Source organism: Suncus etruscus, chromosome 6 (genome assembly GCF_024139225.1).
Source record: "Suncus etruscus isolate mSunEtr1 chromosome 6, mSunEtr1.pri.cur, whole genome shotgun sequence".
NCBI lineage: Eukaryota > Metazoa > Chordata > Mammalia > Eulipotyphla > Soricidae > Suncus > Suncus etruscus.
Window position 1 is genome coordinate 127,934,692 of NC_064853.1, and position 17,690 is coordinate 127,952,381.

Below are 17,690 nucleotides of genomic sequence, written 5' to 3' on the forward strand. Positions count from 1 at the left end.
TGAAAGTTCAAGGCTGGGATATCATCGATGGGAATACCGTGAATTTTGTTTATGGGTGATTGGGCTTCCACTGTAACTTTACCCTTTCCTCTTTCTTTGCATCTTTGTTGTCATAATTAAAATTAAAAAATTAAAAAATAAAAAAAATAAATAAAAAAAAAAAAGAAAGCAAAGTCTGAGGGAGCAGGAGAGAGTGCACAGGTCAGACCACACTTGGCTTTCCTTGGATGTGTCAGACCCATGTCTGATGCCCATACTCCTGCAGCCATGCCACTCCCAAGGAGTAGCACCTATGTATGGTGGCTTGATCAAAAACTAACTTCTAACACAACTCAACACACACAAAGGATGCCTTACGACTAACCATACAGCACTTGAGTACCCAAGAGAATTCCACATTGTGTGATCACACTGCTTCCTTATTAAGGGGCAAAAATATCTTCAAGGCTAAGGTCACCTCAATTCAAATATTCTGCACTCACAGGGAATGTTTTTTATAGAGAGTTAATGTGATCACACAGCCAAATTTACATTTCAAATACAAGCTAAGAGCTACAAGGAGCCAGAGAATCTGTTGAAGTCCACATTTCGGTTCCCTCTACTGTGTTTGAAGATTTATTAACTCTGTTCTCTTATGTGCATCAGATGTTAATTGGCAGAATCAAATCCAAAGTGATAGAAGCAGGGGCCGGGAAGGTGGCACTAGAGGGAAGGTGTCTACCTTGCAAGCGCTAGCCAAGGAAGGACCACGGTTCGATCCCCCGGCATCCCATATGGTCCCCCAAGCCAGGGGCGATTTCTGAGTGCATAGCCAGGAGTAACCCCTGAGCGTCAAACGGGTGTGGCCCAAACACAAAACAAAAGAAAAACAACAAAGTGATAGAAGCAATGAGAATAACTGGTCTGCAGATTTGGTCCCTACATTTAAGGCGAAAAGGGAATACAAGAATACAAAGCATCATCATGCCACCAGTACAGGTTTATTATTATTATTCATGAATGGTCAGAAGATTCACAAGGCCCATAATTATTGGGATAACCACACGTAAAAGTATCAATACCATGGAGTGTGAAGGACAGTCTTGCTTATGTTAAAAAAATACATATGCAGACACATATTCTCTCAAGGGCTCACCAGATGCTGCTACAAATGCAGGGACCTGGAGTTACAATACACAGAACCTGTGGAAAGATCATCTCAAGCATAAAAACTATACTCAAGTTGCAAAAATAAAGTTTCTGTCTTCAAACATTTTGATCTGAGCTCAAGCAAGCAGGTAATAACAATGATTTTCATACAATTTAACATACTTGTAAAACGTTAAAAAAAAAAGTCCTGAAAAGGAAAAGGTTAAAAAAGATCAACAATGTATCTAAGACGCATACACCCATCCACACACAAACCTTAAAATAAGATCCTTACAGCAGATCTATATTGTCCCGGCTCTCAAATAGTCAAGATTCATAATTTACTATATTCAAATAGAAAGTGAAGCCAGAACAAACAAAATGATACAAGAAAAAGTCATCATTTCAAACAAGGCATTCTGCCCTTAATTGCTTCAGACAATCTCACTGCAGACAATCTCACTAGTGCAAGAGCATCATTTACCTGAAAGATCAACGTCACAATTGAAGAATACACATACAAAACTATCTCCTGGTTTTTTCTCTTTAAAAAGTGCCACATACTATATATACCCTTTATGTTTAAAAAAAAATTCAGACAGCCTAATGAAAGACAGTTTGTCTCCATCTCTTGTCAATGAGGAAAGGCCAGAGTGATTCCTTGATTCCGATTCGAAACGGCGTCCGCTGGCCAATGCCCAAAGTCTCCAATTTGGAGCAGTCGAGCTGAGCATTTCTTGGACGCTGTGCTCCCAAGACAGGACTATCAGTTATCTTTGAAGAAAAACAAAAAAAACACAAAACAAAAAATCAAGAGTAAATTAATACAGCCACATACAGAGGTACCACATTCTCTAACTTTTTCAAAGAGTTGCATCTGAGTCTCCCTTGAAAAAAACTAAACCAAAAACCAGTTAGGGGAAGAGTCCCCACACCCGCACCCTTCTCCTATAAACATCCGTTAACAGTCACAAGCTTTTTTACACATCATTTAGAGATCAGCACAATGTATAAACTGGTAACACTCTGTGAGCTAACTTCCCACTGATTGAGAGTGGGAAGCAGAAGTCTCCAATGCTTCCCAAACAGCAGGGAAATAAATATTACCACCAAGACACACTAGGTGATGGCCCTGGGCTTCCAGAAGAAGGGAAGGTTTCAAGGCCACGCACTTACAGGTCGTAAGTGACTGCTGGGGAGGTTGAAAGCGTCCGCAATCGCACAGGCCATTTCATACTTGGTCATCTGCTCATTGCCAGACCAGTGAAAGGTCCCCTTAATGGACGGGTCCTGACAAAGACACACACAGAAATGCAAGAGTGTCAATAGTAGGTGAGTGAACATCAAGCAGCCTGAACAAGAGAAATCACCAAAAACATCCAGGAAATGGTGGCATGCCACACCCTCCTTTTTCATAATGCCTCCCATAAAATTCTGAAAAGCAAATGCCTACCATGATTCTCAGCTAAAAATGACAGCTACTTCTACCACTTAACCTTAAGAATTAAAAAAAAAAAAAAAAAAAGACTGCAATTTTCTTTCCTTATAAGTCACTTCAATTTTATAAAAGTACAATTCAATAAAGTACTTTTAAATATCAAAGAAGCTAATGAGGCTGGAGAGATAGTACAAGTGTTTGCCTTGCTTATGGCCAACACGGGTTTGATTCCTGGCACTGCCAAAAGTGTCTTTGTATACAGAAAGCCAGTGGTGATCCCTACACCACCATTATGCCCAATAACCCCCAATAATAGCAGAAAAAACCAAGAAGATAAAAAACAAAACACTACAGACATTTTTTCAAGGTGACCTAGTCATAACATCTTTAAATTCTATTAAGAATGTTTGAATTAGGGGCCGGGAAGGTGGCGCTAGAGGTAAGGTGTCTGCCTTACAAGCGCTAGCCAAGGAACGGACCGCGGTTCGATCCCCCGGCGTCCCATATGGTCCCCCCCAAGCCAGGGGCGATTTCTGAGCACATAGCCAGGAGTAACCCCTGAGCATCAAACGGGTGTGGCCCAAAAAACCAAAAAAGAATGTTTGAATTGGGGGCTGGAACAATATAGAACAGCGGGTAAGACATTTGCCTTGCACACAGCCAACCCACTTTTGATCCCCAGCATCCCATAAGGTCCCAAGTACAGAGCCAGGAGGAATTCCTGAGCATCACTGAGTGTTCCCCCCCCCCCCCAGAAAAGTTTAAATGTACACTTAAATTATTTTTTAAAATCCTTAAATTTTGTATTCAAGTGAGACTTTGATTTCTCTTATTATGATATTCTAAGAGGCTCTTTTTCAAATATTTAAAACTAATTTCTATTCGTGTATCTTAAATATTGAGGCCATACTGATAGTAGATATGATATGGTATGGCTGGCCTCAAAACCAAACCAAACCAATCGGGGCTGGAGAGATAGCATGGAGGTAAGGCGTTTGCCTTTCATGCAGAAGGTTATCGGTTCAAATCCCGGCGTCCCATATGGTCCCCCGTGCCTGCCAGGAGCAATTTCTGAGCATGGAACCAGGCAGGAGTAACCCCTGAGCGTTGCTGGTGTGACCCAAAAACCAAAAAAAAAAAAAAAAAATCAAACCAATAAAACTATCAGAAGTATAGCCCCCCCACCCAAAAAAAAATTACTGGGCAAAAAAGAAATCATTTAAAATGAATATTATGGGCCGGAGCAATAGTGCAGTGGTAGGGCATTTGCCTTGCATGCAGACAACCCAGGACAGACCCATGTTCAATCCCTGGCATCTCAGATGGTCCTCCAAGCCTGCCAAGGAGTGATTTCTGAGCACAGAGCCAGGAGTAACCCGAGTGCCACCAAGTATGACCCAAAAAACAAAAAATAGAATATTATAAAACCCATTGAATAAATAACTTGCAATTTAAAAAAAGGCAACAAAGGAACAAGATCTGTATTCAAGAAGCACAAACAGTGTTGCATTCCTCCCACAGCTGCACACAGCCTGTCATGAGAATCCAGAGTTGGGTTTGGCCTCCCTGATGTTTCACAAAGGTCTGTCTGCCTCCCCCAACATAGGCCCACAGTCACTGAGCATGGGGTACAGGAGAAGCCCACAGTGCATCCCCAAACTCTCACCAGCATTCTCTTTTCTGCCAGTTGCCGACACACACTGGCCACGTCTTTGACGTGCGTGGGGAACCTCTGCTGCCAGTGGTCCATGTTGGCCGACTTGTTGCTGAACTGCACCTTATCGAACATGACAGTCACTGCGCTCTCGTCCAGCTTCTCCACCTCTCCGTACAGCACAGGGATCCGCAAGATGGCAGCACCTGAACAGGCAGAGAAGCAGAAGGATTAAAGTACTAACTGCTTTCTGAGGTCCCAGTGGAAAAGGGAGAGTACGTGTAGTAGAGGCACAGCACAGCGGGGCTGCCCATGATAGCCACTTGATGAATGCGACTCCCAGTTTGTTTGTAGGCTATGCCCCATGGTGTTCTGGGGTCACAGGGCCAGAGGTACCAGATATCCTGCTTGCAAAGACTGTTCTAGGTGGACAGTGAAAGATTAGTGTGAAAACACTGTATGCCTGAAACTAATCATAAATCACTGCAATTCCATAATAAATAAAAAAATTCAAGGGCCGGAGAGGCAGCATAGAGGTAAGGTGTTTGCCTTGCATGCAGAAGGACGGTGGTTCGAATCCCGGCATCCCATATGATCCCCTGAGCCTGCCAGAAGCGATTTCTGGGTGTAGAGTCAGGAGGAACCCCTGAGCACTGCCGGGTATAACCCAAAAACCAAAATAAATAAATAAATAAATAAATAAATAAAAATTCAGCAAATAGGACTGGAGTAGTGTCGCAGCGGTAGGGCGTTTGCCTTGCACATGGCTGACTAAGGACGAACTGCAGTTTGATCCCCCTGCGTCCCATATGGTCCCCCAAGCCAGGAGCGATTTTTGAGCTCAGAGCCAGGAATAACCACTGAGCGTCACCATGTGTGGGCCAATAATAAAAATAAAAAAATTCAACAAACAAACATGTTCTAGTTAATTGAACTACTGTCCTGGACATACAAACTTTATTAAGAACTATATTTATTGGGCCGGAGAGATAGCACAGTGGTAGGGTGTTTGCCTTGCACACAGCTGATCCAGGACAGGCAGTAATTCAATCCCGGCATCCCATATGGTCTCCGTGCCTGCCAGGAGTTTTCTGAGTGCAGAGCCAGAACCAGAGCACAGCTGGGTGTGACCCAAAAACAAACAAACAAAAAAATTACAGTTCTTTTTTTTCCGGGGAGGGGGGGTCCACACCCGGCAGCACTCGGGCTGCTTGGCTGTGCTCAAAATCACTCCTGGCAGGCTCAGGGGACCATGTGGGATGATTGGATTTGAACCACCGTGCATCCTGGATCATCTGCTTGCAAGGCAAACATCCTACTGTTGTGCCATCTCTCTGGTCAGAACTACAGGGGTTTTTTTTTTGGGGGGGGGGATTTGATGCTCAGGGGTTACTCCTGGCTAAGCGCTCAGAAATTGCCCCTGGCTTGGGGGGACCATATGGGACGTCGGGGATCAGAGAACCGCGGTCCGTCCTTGGCTAGTGCTTGCAAGGCACCTTACCTCTAGCGCCACCTCACCGGCCCCAGAACTGCAGTTCTTTTTTTGTTTTGTTTTGTTTTTTTGTTTTTTGTTTTTTTGGGCCACACCCGGCGATGCTCAGGGGTTATTCCTGGCTGTCTGCTCAGAAATAGCTCCTGGCAGGCACAGGGGACCATATGGGACACCGGGATTCGAACCAACCACCTTTGGTCCTGGATCGGCTGCTTGTAAGGCAAACACCGCTGTGCTATCTCTCCGGGCCCAGAACTACAGTTCTTAATAAAAGAAATTTTCATTTACTTGGGGGTTAGGAGGGAGCACAGCAGTGCTCAGAAGTTATTCAGGGCTCTGTATTCAGGATGTCACTACTGAAAACTCAGGAGACCACATGCCATGGATCAACTGATCAGAGGCATAAATTCGATGCCCTCTCTCCAACAACCTAATTTGTCATCTGAGATTTAATTTCTTCATTATTATAATCATTACAAATAAAACTGGTCATGCCCATTAAACACAGCTGCGTGTTACCTGACCAGATCTCAAATTAAGGAAGCCAAACATAGCACCAAGGATATAGTGGAGGTGCTGGCCTTGCATGGAACTAAACCCCAGACTCAGGCCTCCAAGTCTGCTGGATGCAGCCACAAGTTTTATAAAAATCAAGCCCCGAAAAACCCTCAGAAAGGCAAACAAATGCATTAAAAAACCCTCAGAAAGGCAAACAAATGCATTAAAGAACATTTTCTGAACACAATCTCCTAGAGTTAGGTCATGAATCTTCTTTTGCTGTGTCATGTGGATTGAACCCAGGGTCTCCTGTACTTGCAAGGCATGTGCTCCGTCTCTGAGCCTAACCAAGACCAGGCTCTCCAGAATCTTCTAATTGGGACATTCCTTCCTTACACAACTATCAAGTCGTCTAGGAAACCTCTAATGACTACTGGCACCTCTGTGGAAGCTTTTGTTCACAGAACATCCCTTGTAGCATTTCGAGGTTCTTTCCTTTTTTTTTGATGGCACACCCAAGAGGAATTGAGGACTGCTCTCTTAGTGGTTTTGGAGACAGCTGCAAGCAAAGCCAAGCACCTCAACCCTGGTACAATCTCTCAATGTGACAGTTTATTTTGCACACACATGCAACTACACATTACCTTCTTGGTTTTTCTTTTCTTTTCTTTTCTTTTTTTTTTTTGCTTTTTGGGTCACACTCAGCAGCGCTCAGGGCTTACTCCTGACTTTATGCTCAGAAATCTCTCCTGGCAGGCTCAGGGGACCATATGGGATGCCGTGATTTAAACCACTGACCTTCTGCATGCAAGGCAAACACCCTACCTCATGCTATCTCTCCGGCTCCTACACACTACCTTCTTAATTCGCATAAGAATGTTTCCATGGGCCCGGAGAGATAGCACAGCTGTGTTTGCCTTGCAAGCAGCCGATCCAGGACCAAAGGTGGTTGGTTCGAATCCCGGTGTCCCATATGGTCCCCCGTGCCTGCCAGGAGCTATTTCTGAGCAGACAGCCAGGAGTAACCCCTGAGCACCGCCGGGTGTGGCCCAAAATCCAAAAAAAAAAAAAAAGAATGTTTCCATAGACATGGGATCTGGCAATGGAAAACACATCCCGGGTTTGTTCCCTGAGACCCCAAAACCACAAGTGTACTCAACACTTCTTACCAATTGGCATCTCACTCTTTGCAGGAGGGGGGAGTGGGGATATAAGGGTGGGGAATCAAAACAGTGGTGCTGAGGGTCTGGAATGATAGTACAATAGGTAAAGCACTTGCCTTGAACTAAGCTGACCCAGGTTCAATGCCTAGCATCTCATATGGTCCCCAGAGCCAGCCAGGAACAATTTTTGAGCACAGAGCCAGGAGTAAGCCCTGAGCACCAGTGGGTGTGACCCAAATCCCCCACTAAACAAAACAAACAAGCAACAACAAAAACAGTGGAGCTCAGGGCTTTTAACCCAGGCTATCTCAGGGGATCAAATTGTGGCTGTCTGCCTTATCCCTTGTATTAGTTCTCCAGCTCTGCCTTCATTAGAACTTTTTTATAATTAGCACATACATGTATATAAGAAAAAAAAAGGATCAAAGAAAACATACGTAAATCTAAGTTACATACTGGCCTGATTTTTTAGGATAAGTGTTTTTCTCCCTTATCTAAGTGTCTCACAAAAAAAAAAGGGCTAAAAAAACGGGAGTTGAGATTGTGTCTTACCGAGGTTGTTCTGCAGGACAGCCTTCTCGCCCTCTAATTTTGTTTTGCCATACAGATTTAGGGGAGCAGGAATGTCTTCCTCTCGATAAGGTGGGTTTGTTCCATCAAATACATAATCTGAGCTAATGTAGATCAGAAATGCTCCAATTGCAGCTAACAATAAAGGAAATAAAACAATATTAAGGCATTACATAACACTACTCTTTACTGGTATTTATAGTGGCTTCACATTTACCATAAAATGCATCTTTTTTTGGAGGGGGCAACACCCAGCAGCGTTCTGGGGTTACTTCTTGCTCTTCACTCAGAAATCGCTTCTGGCAGGCTTAGGGGACCAAATGGGAAGCCGGGAATCAAATTTGGGTCTGTCCTGTGTTGTCCAAGTGCAAGCCAAATGCCCTACAGCTGTGCTATCACTCTGGCCTCTAAAATGCATCTTTTGATATTTCATGATTTTTTGCAGTTTACAAAGATTTTTGGGTGGTATTTAAAGACACAAAGTAGCAAAGCTTTCCAATTTCCACCACAGACCCTCAGGATCTGATTACAAAATGGTTGTTAGCCAGCAAGGGATGGTGTAAACTCCAACAGTGAGGGAGTCCCAGGACTGTTGGGGAGAATAGGAACTTTAAGAGGTATGTATATGGCAATACTGCACCCCCACAGCATGAAGTTATTTACAATCCCATAAACCAAGCTCCATAAAAATAAAAATGTGCACAGTTGAGATCTTCGTTACCTGATTCCTTTGCTAAATTCCCAGAAGCATCCACATTAAGCTGAGAAGCAGCATCTGGCTGGTTTTCCACCACATCTGGCCGTCTCTCTGCTGCGCAATGTACTATGACATGGGGCTGGAAATGAAGCAATGATTTGAGCTTGTAACCCCAGAAAGAAATGAAATAGAGACCACAGCCTTCCAAAGGTCAATTCATTCCCACCACAAAAAATGCTCATTATATCAACTAAGTTCCTTTACCCAAGTATCTATAATTTGGCTTTCTCATGCTTCCATTTATTTCCTTTTTTTTTTTTTTTTTTTTTTTTTGGTTTTTGGGTCACACCCAGCAGCACTCAGGGGTTACTCCAGACTCTACACTCAGAAATCACTCCTGGCAGGTTCAAGGGACCATATGGGATGCCAGGATTCGAACCACCGTCCTTCTGCATGCAAGGCAAATGGTTTACCTCTATGCTATCTATTTTTGCTACAGACCAAGAATCTTTAAAACACACAGTAAGGCCTACCTAAAAACAAGCAATTTAGTTAATTCCTAAGCAAAAGAAGACAAAACTATCAACCACTTTTTATTTGGTTGGGGGAGGCATACCCAGTAGTGCTCAGGGGTTTACTCCTGGCAATGTTCAAGCTATCATAAGGGATGCCAGGGATCAAAACCAGCCTGCTATGTGCAAGGGAAGTGCCCTACCTACTCTGCTTCACTCTTTTGCCCTAATCACCATTTTTTTTTTTGGTGTGGGGAGGGACCATACCCAGTGCTTATGCTTGGTCCAATGCTCAGAGCTTGCTCTTCGCTTTGCATTCACAACTGGTTGGCTGGGGGGATCATGCAGGACACGCAGGGGCCTGAATCTCGGTTGGTCATGTCCAAGATAAATGCTCTACTTGTTGTATTGCTCAGGACCCTACCCATCATTATCCCTAAATCAAAATGAGTTTCGTTTCCTGATACTGATAGCTAAAAAGAACTTTATATACTATAAAGACTTAAGTCTTCTTAAATATTTGAAATCTACTCAAGGAAGGAAGATCAATTGTGCATTTAACTCACAAGTGCTGATCTGGGAGAGCAATCAAGAAAGTCAAAGGCTGGGCGAGAGTCTTGACAGCTGTGTTGATCCCAGGCACCATATGGTACCCTCACAGAGCACTGCAGGGGGATGGCCCAGGCAATCCTGAGCAAGCTGCAGTGTCAAGGCACTACACTGAACATCCAGGCACCTGGGGTATAACTGGCTCAGAATGGCTGGTGGAACACCAGGCCTCCCAAGTACTATGTGAGTAGCCCTCTTCCAAACAAGAAGCAAAAAACAATAAAGCCATACATAGAAACAGCTAGCCTTCTGCATGCTATCTCTAGATTTACCCCTGTAAGGAATTCATAATCTGGTACAGAAACTTTCAAACTAAATGTGATCTTCGGCGATTGGGGTAGTAATTAATATATATATGACGTGTGTGGAATAATCTAAAAAAATATATAAGGAGTGTGTGTGTGTGTGTGTCTATCTCTCTCTCTCTGTCCACCCTATCCCCTCTTCTTTATGCAAACAGAAAGTGTCCCAATTGCACCTGAGGTTAGAACCATTCTCCTGGGTCTATTCAGCAACTCCCAGGGGTAGCATCGCACCTTAAGGGAAAGTGACCTGGGGCCCAGAGAGATAGCACAGCGGTGTTTGCCTTGCAAGCAGCCCATCCAGGACCAAAGGTAGTTGGTTCGAATCCCGGTGTCCCATATGGTCCCCCGTGCCTGCCAGGAGCTATTTCTGAGCAGACAGCCAGGAGTAACTCCTGAGCACAGCCGGGTGTGACCCAAAAACCAAAAAAAAAAAAAAAAAGGGAAAGTGACCTAGTCAGTGCAAAAAGCCCAACTAAGCAAAGACTGCTTGGGCCTAAGGTGAAACGGTTCCAGGCCCTGCTCTTCAACAGCTGAGCTAGGGAATAGAGCTGGGAGGATCCCTGCCAAGTGGGACAGTGTCTCCTCCAGTTCCAGCTGCTGGAATCAAGGACTGTACCCTCAGTGCAAGTGTTCCCGGGGATTGTGGTGCAGATGAGGGTAGAATGTTTGCCTTGCACGCTGTAGACCTGAGTTCAATTCCCGGCATCCCACATGGTCCCAAGCCCACCAATAGCAATTCCTGAGCACAGAGCCAGGGGTAACCCGAGCGCTGCCGGGGGTGGCCCCAAAACCAGAAGAATAAAACAACAAAATAAACAGCTTATATTGGGGGCCAAAGAGATAGTCCATTGGTAAGGCACTTGCCTTGCTGTCCCAGGTTCCACCCTAGCACTCCAGGAATGATTCCTGAGCACAAGTATGGCTTGGTACGTGTATACATGCACACACGCACGCACATGCCGCGATAAAACAAAAATAAAATGGGAGATTATAGTAATGATTTTGCAATATGGTAAGGTTTGTGAATATTATTTTAAAGCATTCACACAAAAGTGATACTTAGCAAAATACTTTATAAACAAACTCTACAGGGGCTGGTGAGGTGGCGCTAGAGGTAAGGTGTCTGCCTTGCAAGTGCTAGCCAAGGAAGGACCCCCCGGAGTCCCATATGGTCCCCCCAAGCCAGGGGCAATTTCTGAGTGCTTAGCCAGGAGTAACCCCTGAGCATCAAATGGGTGTGGCCCGAAAAACAAAAAAACAAAACAACAACAACAACAAAAAAAAAACATAAACTCTACAAATGCAAATCTCGGGGGCTTTGGGAGAACATGACGATTGAGGGCCTGATGGAGGCCAAGAATTGGACACAGACACAGCCCAGAAGCACTGCCACAAAGATCCCTGAATGTGTTGAATTTCTAAGTGTGTAACCTCCAAGACTTCACACCTCATTTGTGTGCCCTTAGTCAGGGCAAGAACAGGGAAGAAAAGAGGCATGGAAGTGCCTCATATCTTGTCGACCTGTTTCCCTAGAGGGGAAAGGATCAAGCCCAGGGCTCACAGGATTTTGCTACCCTGAGATTGCAAGTTGGCATTTTGGAAGAAAGGAAGGAAAGTTTCTAAGCAGTTTAACAGGTCATAGCTTAAGTACAATGACTTCCTTGAGAGCTGTACAATTCTCTATCACCTCCAGACAATTTCTAATAGGTTATATTTATAAAGAGGCATTAAAAGAGAGTGACCCATACCTGAAAGTCATGTATCATATGATGAACTGCAGCAGAATCCAACAGATTAATTTGTTCAAATTTTGGTCTCGCTCTTCTAAAACCACAGCCAACTGCATGCCAATTATTCTGTTGGAATTCTTTGTACACAGCTCTGCCGAGGAGTCCCGTGGCCCCCGTGATCAGAACCCGCCTGTTGGGGATGTTTACTTCCTCCTGAAAGATGAAGAAAAAGTAAAGGATCATTTGTTTTCATATCAAAGAAATGGTGTATTGGGGCCGGAGAGAAAGTACACGATAGGGTGTTTGCCTTGCATGGATGGATGGTGGTTCAAATCTCAGCATCCCAGGAGTGATTTCTGAGTGCAGAGCCAAGAGTAGCCCCTGAGAGGGGCCGAGTGTGACCCCCCCCCCAAAAATAGTGTATCATCACCATTCAATCACTACAAACCACATAGTTCAGCTGTTTATAGCCTGCTATATTATTGCTCTGGCCTCCACAATAACCAGTTTTGACACTTCTTTCAACTGCATAACTGAGTAGAATATACATTTTAGTTCTTAGCCCTAAGTCCTTCTGACTAACTTCTGAGAATAATACGTTTTCTAAAATTGGCCAGTCAAACCAGTTAGTTATTTCTAGCAAAGGAAATCTTTGAAATGAAAGGACCAAAATATAAAAGACCATATAGAATGGCAGACTAAAATCTATTTTCCCTTGCTTCAACCAATTCTAAGCTATTTCTTAAAACTGAAGGAAAATTCTTCTATGCTACTGGGCAAAACTTGGCTGTGAGTCAACTGGTCTAGGAAAATAAGAATTTCAGCCAGCAAAATATTTCTCTTGAAAGCTGGCAAGAAACTAGCTCTACACAGGCTAAATTGTAAAAAGAAGAAAATGTGTGAAATCTAGTAAAAACACCACCAGAAAACAATGCACACAAGATAAAAATACTGCCAAGCTTCCAAAGAAGTCTGTCAGAGAGCTATGATTTCGTTTCTTTTGAGCTTCTCCATTTTTGCTGAAGGGGTACAGCAGGTCAATGATCTGCAACTGCAGTCAAATAAATCTCTTGCAAATCTTTCAGATTCAATAGCCCTTGGTCAAGGATTTTTTTTTTTCTTTTTTAGTTTTTGAATCACAAGGGATGATACTCAGGCATTACTCCTGACTCTGCACCAAGTATTACTTCTGGCAGTGCTCAGGATCAAACCCAGGTCAGCTGTGGGCAAACAACTTACCCGCAGTTACCAGGGCAAACAACTTACCGAAGCATTACGATTCCCTGACACAGGAATTTCTAACAAAGGTCCAACTGTAGCAGAACTGACAAAGTGATGTGGGAAATGCACTTTCAGAACCATGATTGTGAACTCCGGCCAAGTTCAAGGCTCCCATGAAGATAAATTCCTATTCTTTAAGCCAAAGGCGAATTGCCATTCACTTTTCTAAAAGCAACATCACCTTTCAAAGATGTCAAAGCAGCACCACCTGATTCCTAAAGGATGTCAGTGAACTAAGATCTTGCATGCATCCATTGAATCCATGCAACTAAACTGTATCCTATATCCAGTGCTGTAGTTCCACCATACCTGATTTTCTTCTATGTATTTTGTCATGTGGAACTATAGCTACTAATGATGTAATGTTTCAATACTGATCCCTTCACCAGTGTCCACTTCCCTCCACCATGTCCCCTTCCTTACCTCCCACCCCCATGATTGTCATCATCCCCCCTGTGCTATCTTTCCAGCTCCAGAATAAACATTTACTGACACAAATATGAAAAAGTGCAATATAAAGATTTTGCCTACAATGAGAAATAAAAGATTGGGACCAGAACTTGAGGTGTCTTATTTTGTGGTTTAGTCAAACTAATATTGTTTTGCTTCCAGTTTGGTTTCACAAAGAAAATTTTATTTATTTATTTATTTTTGTGGTTTTTGGGTCACACCCGGCAGTGCTCAGGGGTTATTCCTGGATCCAGGCTCAGAAATTGCTCCTGGCAGGCACAGGGAACTATATGGGATGCCGGGATTCGAACTGATGACCTCCTGCATAAAAGGCAAACGCCTTACCTCCATGCTATCTCTCCGGCCCCGAAAATTTTATTTTTTAAAAAAAATAATTTATGGGGCCAGAATGGTGGCGCAGTGGTAGGGCATTTGTTTGCCCTGTATGTGGCTGACCTAGGACAGCCCTTGGTTCGATCCCCAGGTGTCCCATATGGTCCCCCAAGCCAGGAGTAACCCCCCTGAGCATCACAGGATATGGCCCAAAAAAAAACAAACAAAAAAAAATTTTTTTTAATATTTAAATTTAATATTAAATTTTTTTTAATTTTTTAAATAATTCTGCTCCAGTCACTTACTACTCTATTTCCTGTTTAGCAAAATGGAGCATTTGGAGAAGTTAAGTTGTTGGGGCACTCCCTGCTTACATCTGAAGAACTGACTTTACAGTCATAGGATCCCCCAAACTTGCCAGGAATTATTTCTGAGCACAGTCAGGAGTAACATCCAAACAACACAGGCATGGTCCAGAAACCAGGGATCGAACCCAAGTCAGGGGACTGTGTACATTGTACAAGGAAAATGCCCTATCCTCTATGCCAGGGGTCTCAAACTCAATTTACCTGGGGGCTGTAGGAGGCAAAGTCGGGGTGATCCTTGAGTGCAAAGTCAATAGTAAGCCTTGAACACTGGGGGGTGTGACCCAAACAACTAAAACAAAACAAAAGAAAAAAAGATTTCTCTAGGGCAGGGCCACAAAATGTTGTACGGAGGGCGGAGGGCCGTTTGCGGCCCACAGGCCTCGAGTTTGAGACCCCTGCTCTATGCTATTGCTCCGGCCACCTAATAGTTTAATATGCACTACAGGTTATCCATGCTGGGAAATGAAACAAGCATCGTTGAAATTAATAGATGATGGTAATTTCTTCCTGTTTTCTCCTCTGGTGCTGGGGAATAAATGCAAAGAAAATAATCTACCAGTGAATTCTATTGTTGGCCATAATCTCTTCTATTTTAGAGTTTTATAAAGATATAGAAACAGATATCATCTAAAGCTTTTTACTTATTTACTGGTGTGGGGGCCACATTGGCAGCGCTCAGAGGTTACTCCTGGCAGGCTCGGGGAAATTCATCTTTCTCCACTTTTATTGCTATCACATGGGCATTTTAAATTACAGTACGTGTTAAGGATATATAGAATTCAGGTAGAATCTTGTTTGGGGGCTGCTCTATTATACTCAGGGATCACACAAGAGACCGCAAGAAGCACCAAAAATATACGTAAGGCAATCTCCTTAAATCATGCACTATCCCTCAGCAGATAAGCAGAATTTTAAAGGGCAGATGAGCATGCTTACAGAGATCAGAAACATTCTTGCAAAATTAAGCTTCTCTTTTAAAATGGCAAAAAAAGCAGTCCATTATATTCTCAGCAGTTGGGCACACAGCAATTTCAGTTTAAATAAAGTAGTTGCGCACCCCTAAAAGAGATTGCAGGGGCCGGGCGGTGGCGCTAAAGGTAAGGTGCCTGCCTTGCCTGCGCTAGCCTCGGACAGACCGCGGTTCGATCCCCCGGTGTCCCATATGGTCCCCCAAGCCAGGAGTGACTTCTGAGCGCATAGCCAGGAGTAACCCCTGAGCGTCAACGGATGTGGCCCAAAAAAACCAAAAAAAAAAAAAAAAAAAAAAAGAGATTGCAAAACAATGATATGTTTTGAAAGCTTATAAATTGTGCCGAGTAAAAAAAAAGAAAACAAAACAGCCAAGACCTTGATGGAATTCCTTTTGTTCAGATCTGGATTCTGAACCAGTTTTCTTTTACAGGGGAGAGCGAGAACGCAGTCCCCCACTACCACAAATTACGCAGTCGAGTTTCCCACATTTGGGGAAATCGCAGGGGTCAGCACATCCGAAGTGCAATAGGTAAGCCTCACCCTGGGAAAACCACCTTCGTGATCATAGTATCTCCCCTGCCAGCTAAGTATGAACCAGTTTTCTTATCCTCTACACTGGATTCTGTGGACTGAGAAACTCCACTGAAGGCCGGACTAGAAATCCAGGGGATGAGTGAAGGAGTCCCCAGAAATAAACCGAGTAAGCTACTTTTATGTAATCTCCCTCCTGGTGCAGTGCTGAGAGTGAGTTCACAATTCAAATCCCAGCTCCCAAATTTTAATGGCTGAACTTGGAGTCAAGGGCTCTGCCTCTAATTCTCAAAGATGGCAACTGCAAAATGAAGAGGGGAGGGAAAAGGAAGGGAGAAGAGAGGGGGGAGGGGAGGGAAGGGAAGGGAAAAAAAGGAAAGAAAAAAGAAAGGAAAGGAAAAGGAAAGGAAGGGAAGGAAGAAAGGAAAGGAGAAAGGAAAGGAAGGGAAAGGAGGAAAGGGAAGGGAAGAGGAAAGGGAAAGGAAAGGATAGGAAAGAAGGAAAAGAAAAAGGAAAGGAAGGGAAGGAAAAAGAAAGGAAAGAAAAGGAAGGAAAGAAAAAAAGCAGGGAAGGAAAAAGAAAGTAAAGGAAAAAGAAAAGGAGGAAAGAAAAGGAAGGGAAAAGAGGAAGAAAGGAAAAGGAAAGGAAAAGAAAGGAAAGGAGGGCCCGGAGAGATAGCACAGCGGTGTTTGCCTTGCAAGCAGCCGATCCAGGACCAAAGGTGGTTGGTTCGAATCCCGGCGTCCCATATGGTCCCCCGTGCCTGCCAGGAGCTATTTCTGAGCAGACAGCCAGGAGTAACCCCTGAGCACTGCCGGGTGTGGCCCAAAAACAAAAACAAAAACAAAAAAAAAAGAAGAAGAAGGGAAGGGAAGGGAAGGGAAGGGAAGGGAAGGGAAGGGAAGGGAAAAGAGGAAAGGCAAAAGGAAAGGGAAGGGAAGGGCAAAGAAAAGAAGGCCTTTTCCTGCAGTCATGCCAACAAAAATGCAATAAAATAAACAGCCAGACAATGGCCAGTGCCAAGTATTTACGGTTTTTCCCTTCTCACAGCCGCTAAATTGAAAAAATATATTTACTTATTTATTTGGGACCACACCGGCGCTCAAGGGTTCCTCCTGGCTCTGCGCTCAGAAATCGCTCCCGGCAGGCTCGAGGTGGGGGACCCCTGGGACACGGGGACTCGAACCGCCGTCCTTCCGCATGCAAGGAAGTCGCCTTACATCCTGCGCCACCGCTCCGGCCCATACAAGGAAAACGTTTCCGGAGACAGACGGGGATGAGCGGGGGGGAGGGGAGAGGAGGAAGCGGAAGCCGCGGGGCTCGAGCCCGCACGACCGGAGACAGACAGATACAAACACAGACGCCCGCCCGCCCCCCCCCCCCGCGGCGCTCACCTCCGCCAGGTGGCAGTGGCCGGGTACGAAGCGGATAGACAGCTCCTTCCCTCGCCCCACCATGCCCGCCGCTTCGCTCAGCCCCGGGCCGGGCCGCCGGGCCGCCGCTCCCTCCGGGCCCCGCTCCGAGCCCGCGCCAGCCCGCCGCCCCGACGTCCCGCCGCCCCCCGCGCCGCTTCCGGCTTCCGGCTTCCGCTCCCGCCGCCGTGCCAGCTGATTGACTACGCGCGCCGACGCCCCGGGAGAGGGGCGGGCCCACCCGGGAAGCTTCCGGCCCCGCTTTTAAAGGGCCATAGCAAACCCAGGGAGGCGGCCCTGGAAAGTCTGGGAAAAGAAAAATCTCTCTTTCTTCTTTCCTTTCTCTTCCATCTCTTTAGTTTTTTTCTTTCTATTTTTTTGAGGTCTTTTTGGGGGGGCTACAACCATTTGATACTCAGTAAGCGCTCAGGAATTGCCCCTGGCTTGGGGGGGCCATATGGGACGCTGGGGGATCGAACCGTTGTCCTTCCTTGGCTAGCGCTTGCAAGGCAGACACCTTACCTCTAGCGCCACCTCTCCATTCTTT

General features: G+C 44.9%; 1 protein-coding gene and 1 non-coding gene across 3 annotated transcripts; both read right to left on the reverse strand.

The window, feature by feature from the left end:
- Positions 1 to 979: 979 nt before the first annotated feature.
- Positions 980 to 17,278, reverse strand: MAT2B (methionine adenosyltransferase 2B). 2 transcript variants are annotated; one of them, XM_049774574.1, is made up of 7 exons: positions 17,126 to 17,278; positions 11,815 to 12,009; positions 8,665 to 8,779; positions 7,926 to 8,078; positions 4,233 to 4,426; positions 2,305 to 2,418; positions 980 to 1,902 (listed from the first exon to the last, which is right to left on the reverse strand). In XM_049774574.1, exons 1-7 carry the CDS (start codon positions 17,186 to 17,188, stop codon positions 1,732 to 1,734), a joined length of 1,005 nt encoding a protein of 334 aa, XP_049630531.1. In that variant the 5' UTR covers positions 17,189 to 17,278; the 3' UTR covers positions 980 to 1,731. The 2 variants fall into 2 exon arrangements, with proteins under 2 accessions (XP_049630531.1, XP_049630532.1); XM_049774575.1 differs by lacking the exon at positions 2,305 to 2,418.
- Positions 15,628 to 15,791, reverse strand: LOC126012293 (U1 spliceosomal RNA). Its single transcript, XR_007496810.1, has one exon. It is a non-coding gene; the product is annotated as a U1 spliceosomal RNA (small nuclear RNA).
- Positions 17,279 to 17,690: the final 412 nt, after the last annotated feature.

Coding starts and splice junctions, on each gene's coding strand:
- MAT2B (XM_049774574.1), bottom strand. CDS start 17,188: ATGGTGGGGCGAGGGAAGGAGCTGTCTATCCGCTTCGTACCCGGCCAC. Junction 8,079..8,664: donor GAATTTAGCAAAGGAATCAG/GTAACGAAGATC, acceptor CTTTATTGTTAG/CTGCAATTGGAGCATTTCTG. Junction 4,427..7,925: donor TGTCCTGCAGAACAACCTCG/GTAAGACACAAT, acceptor CTGCCTGTTCAG/GTGCTGCCATCTTGCGGATC.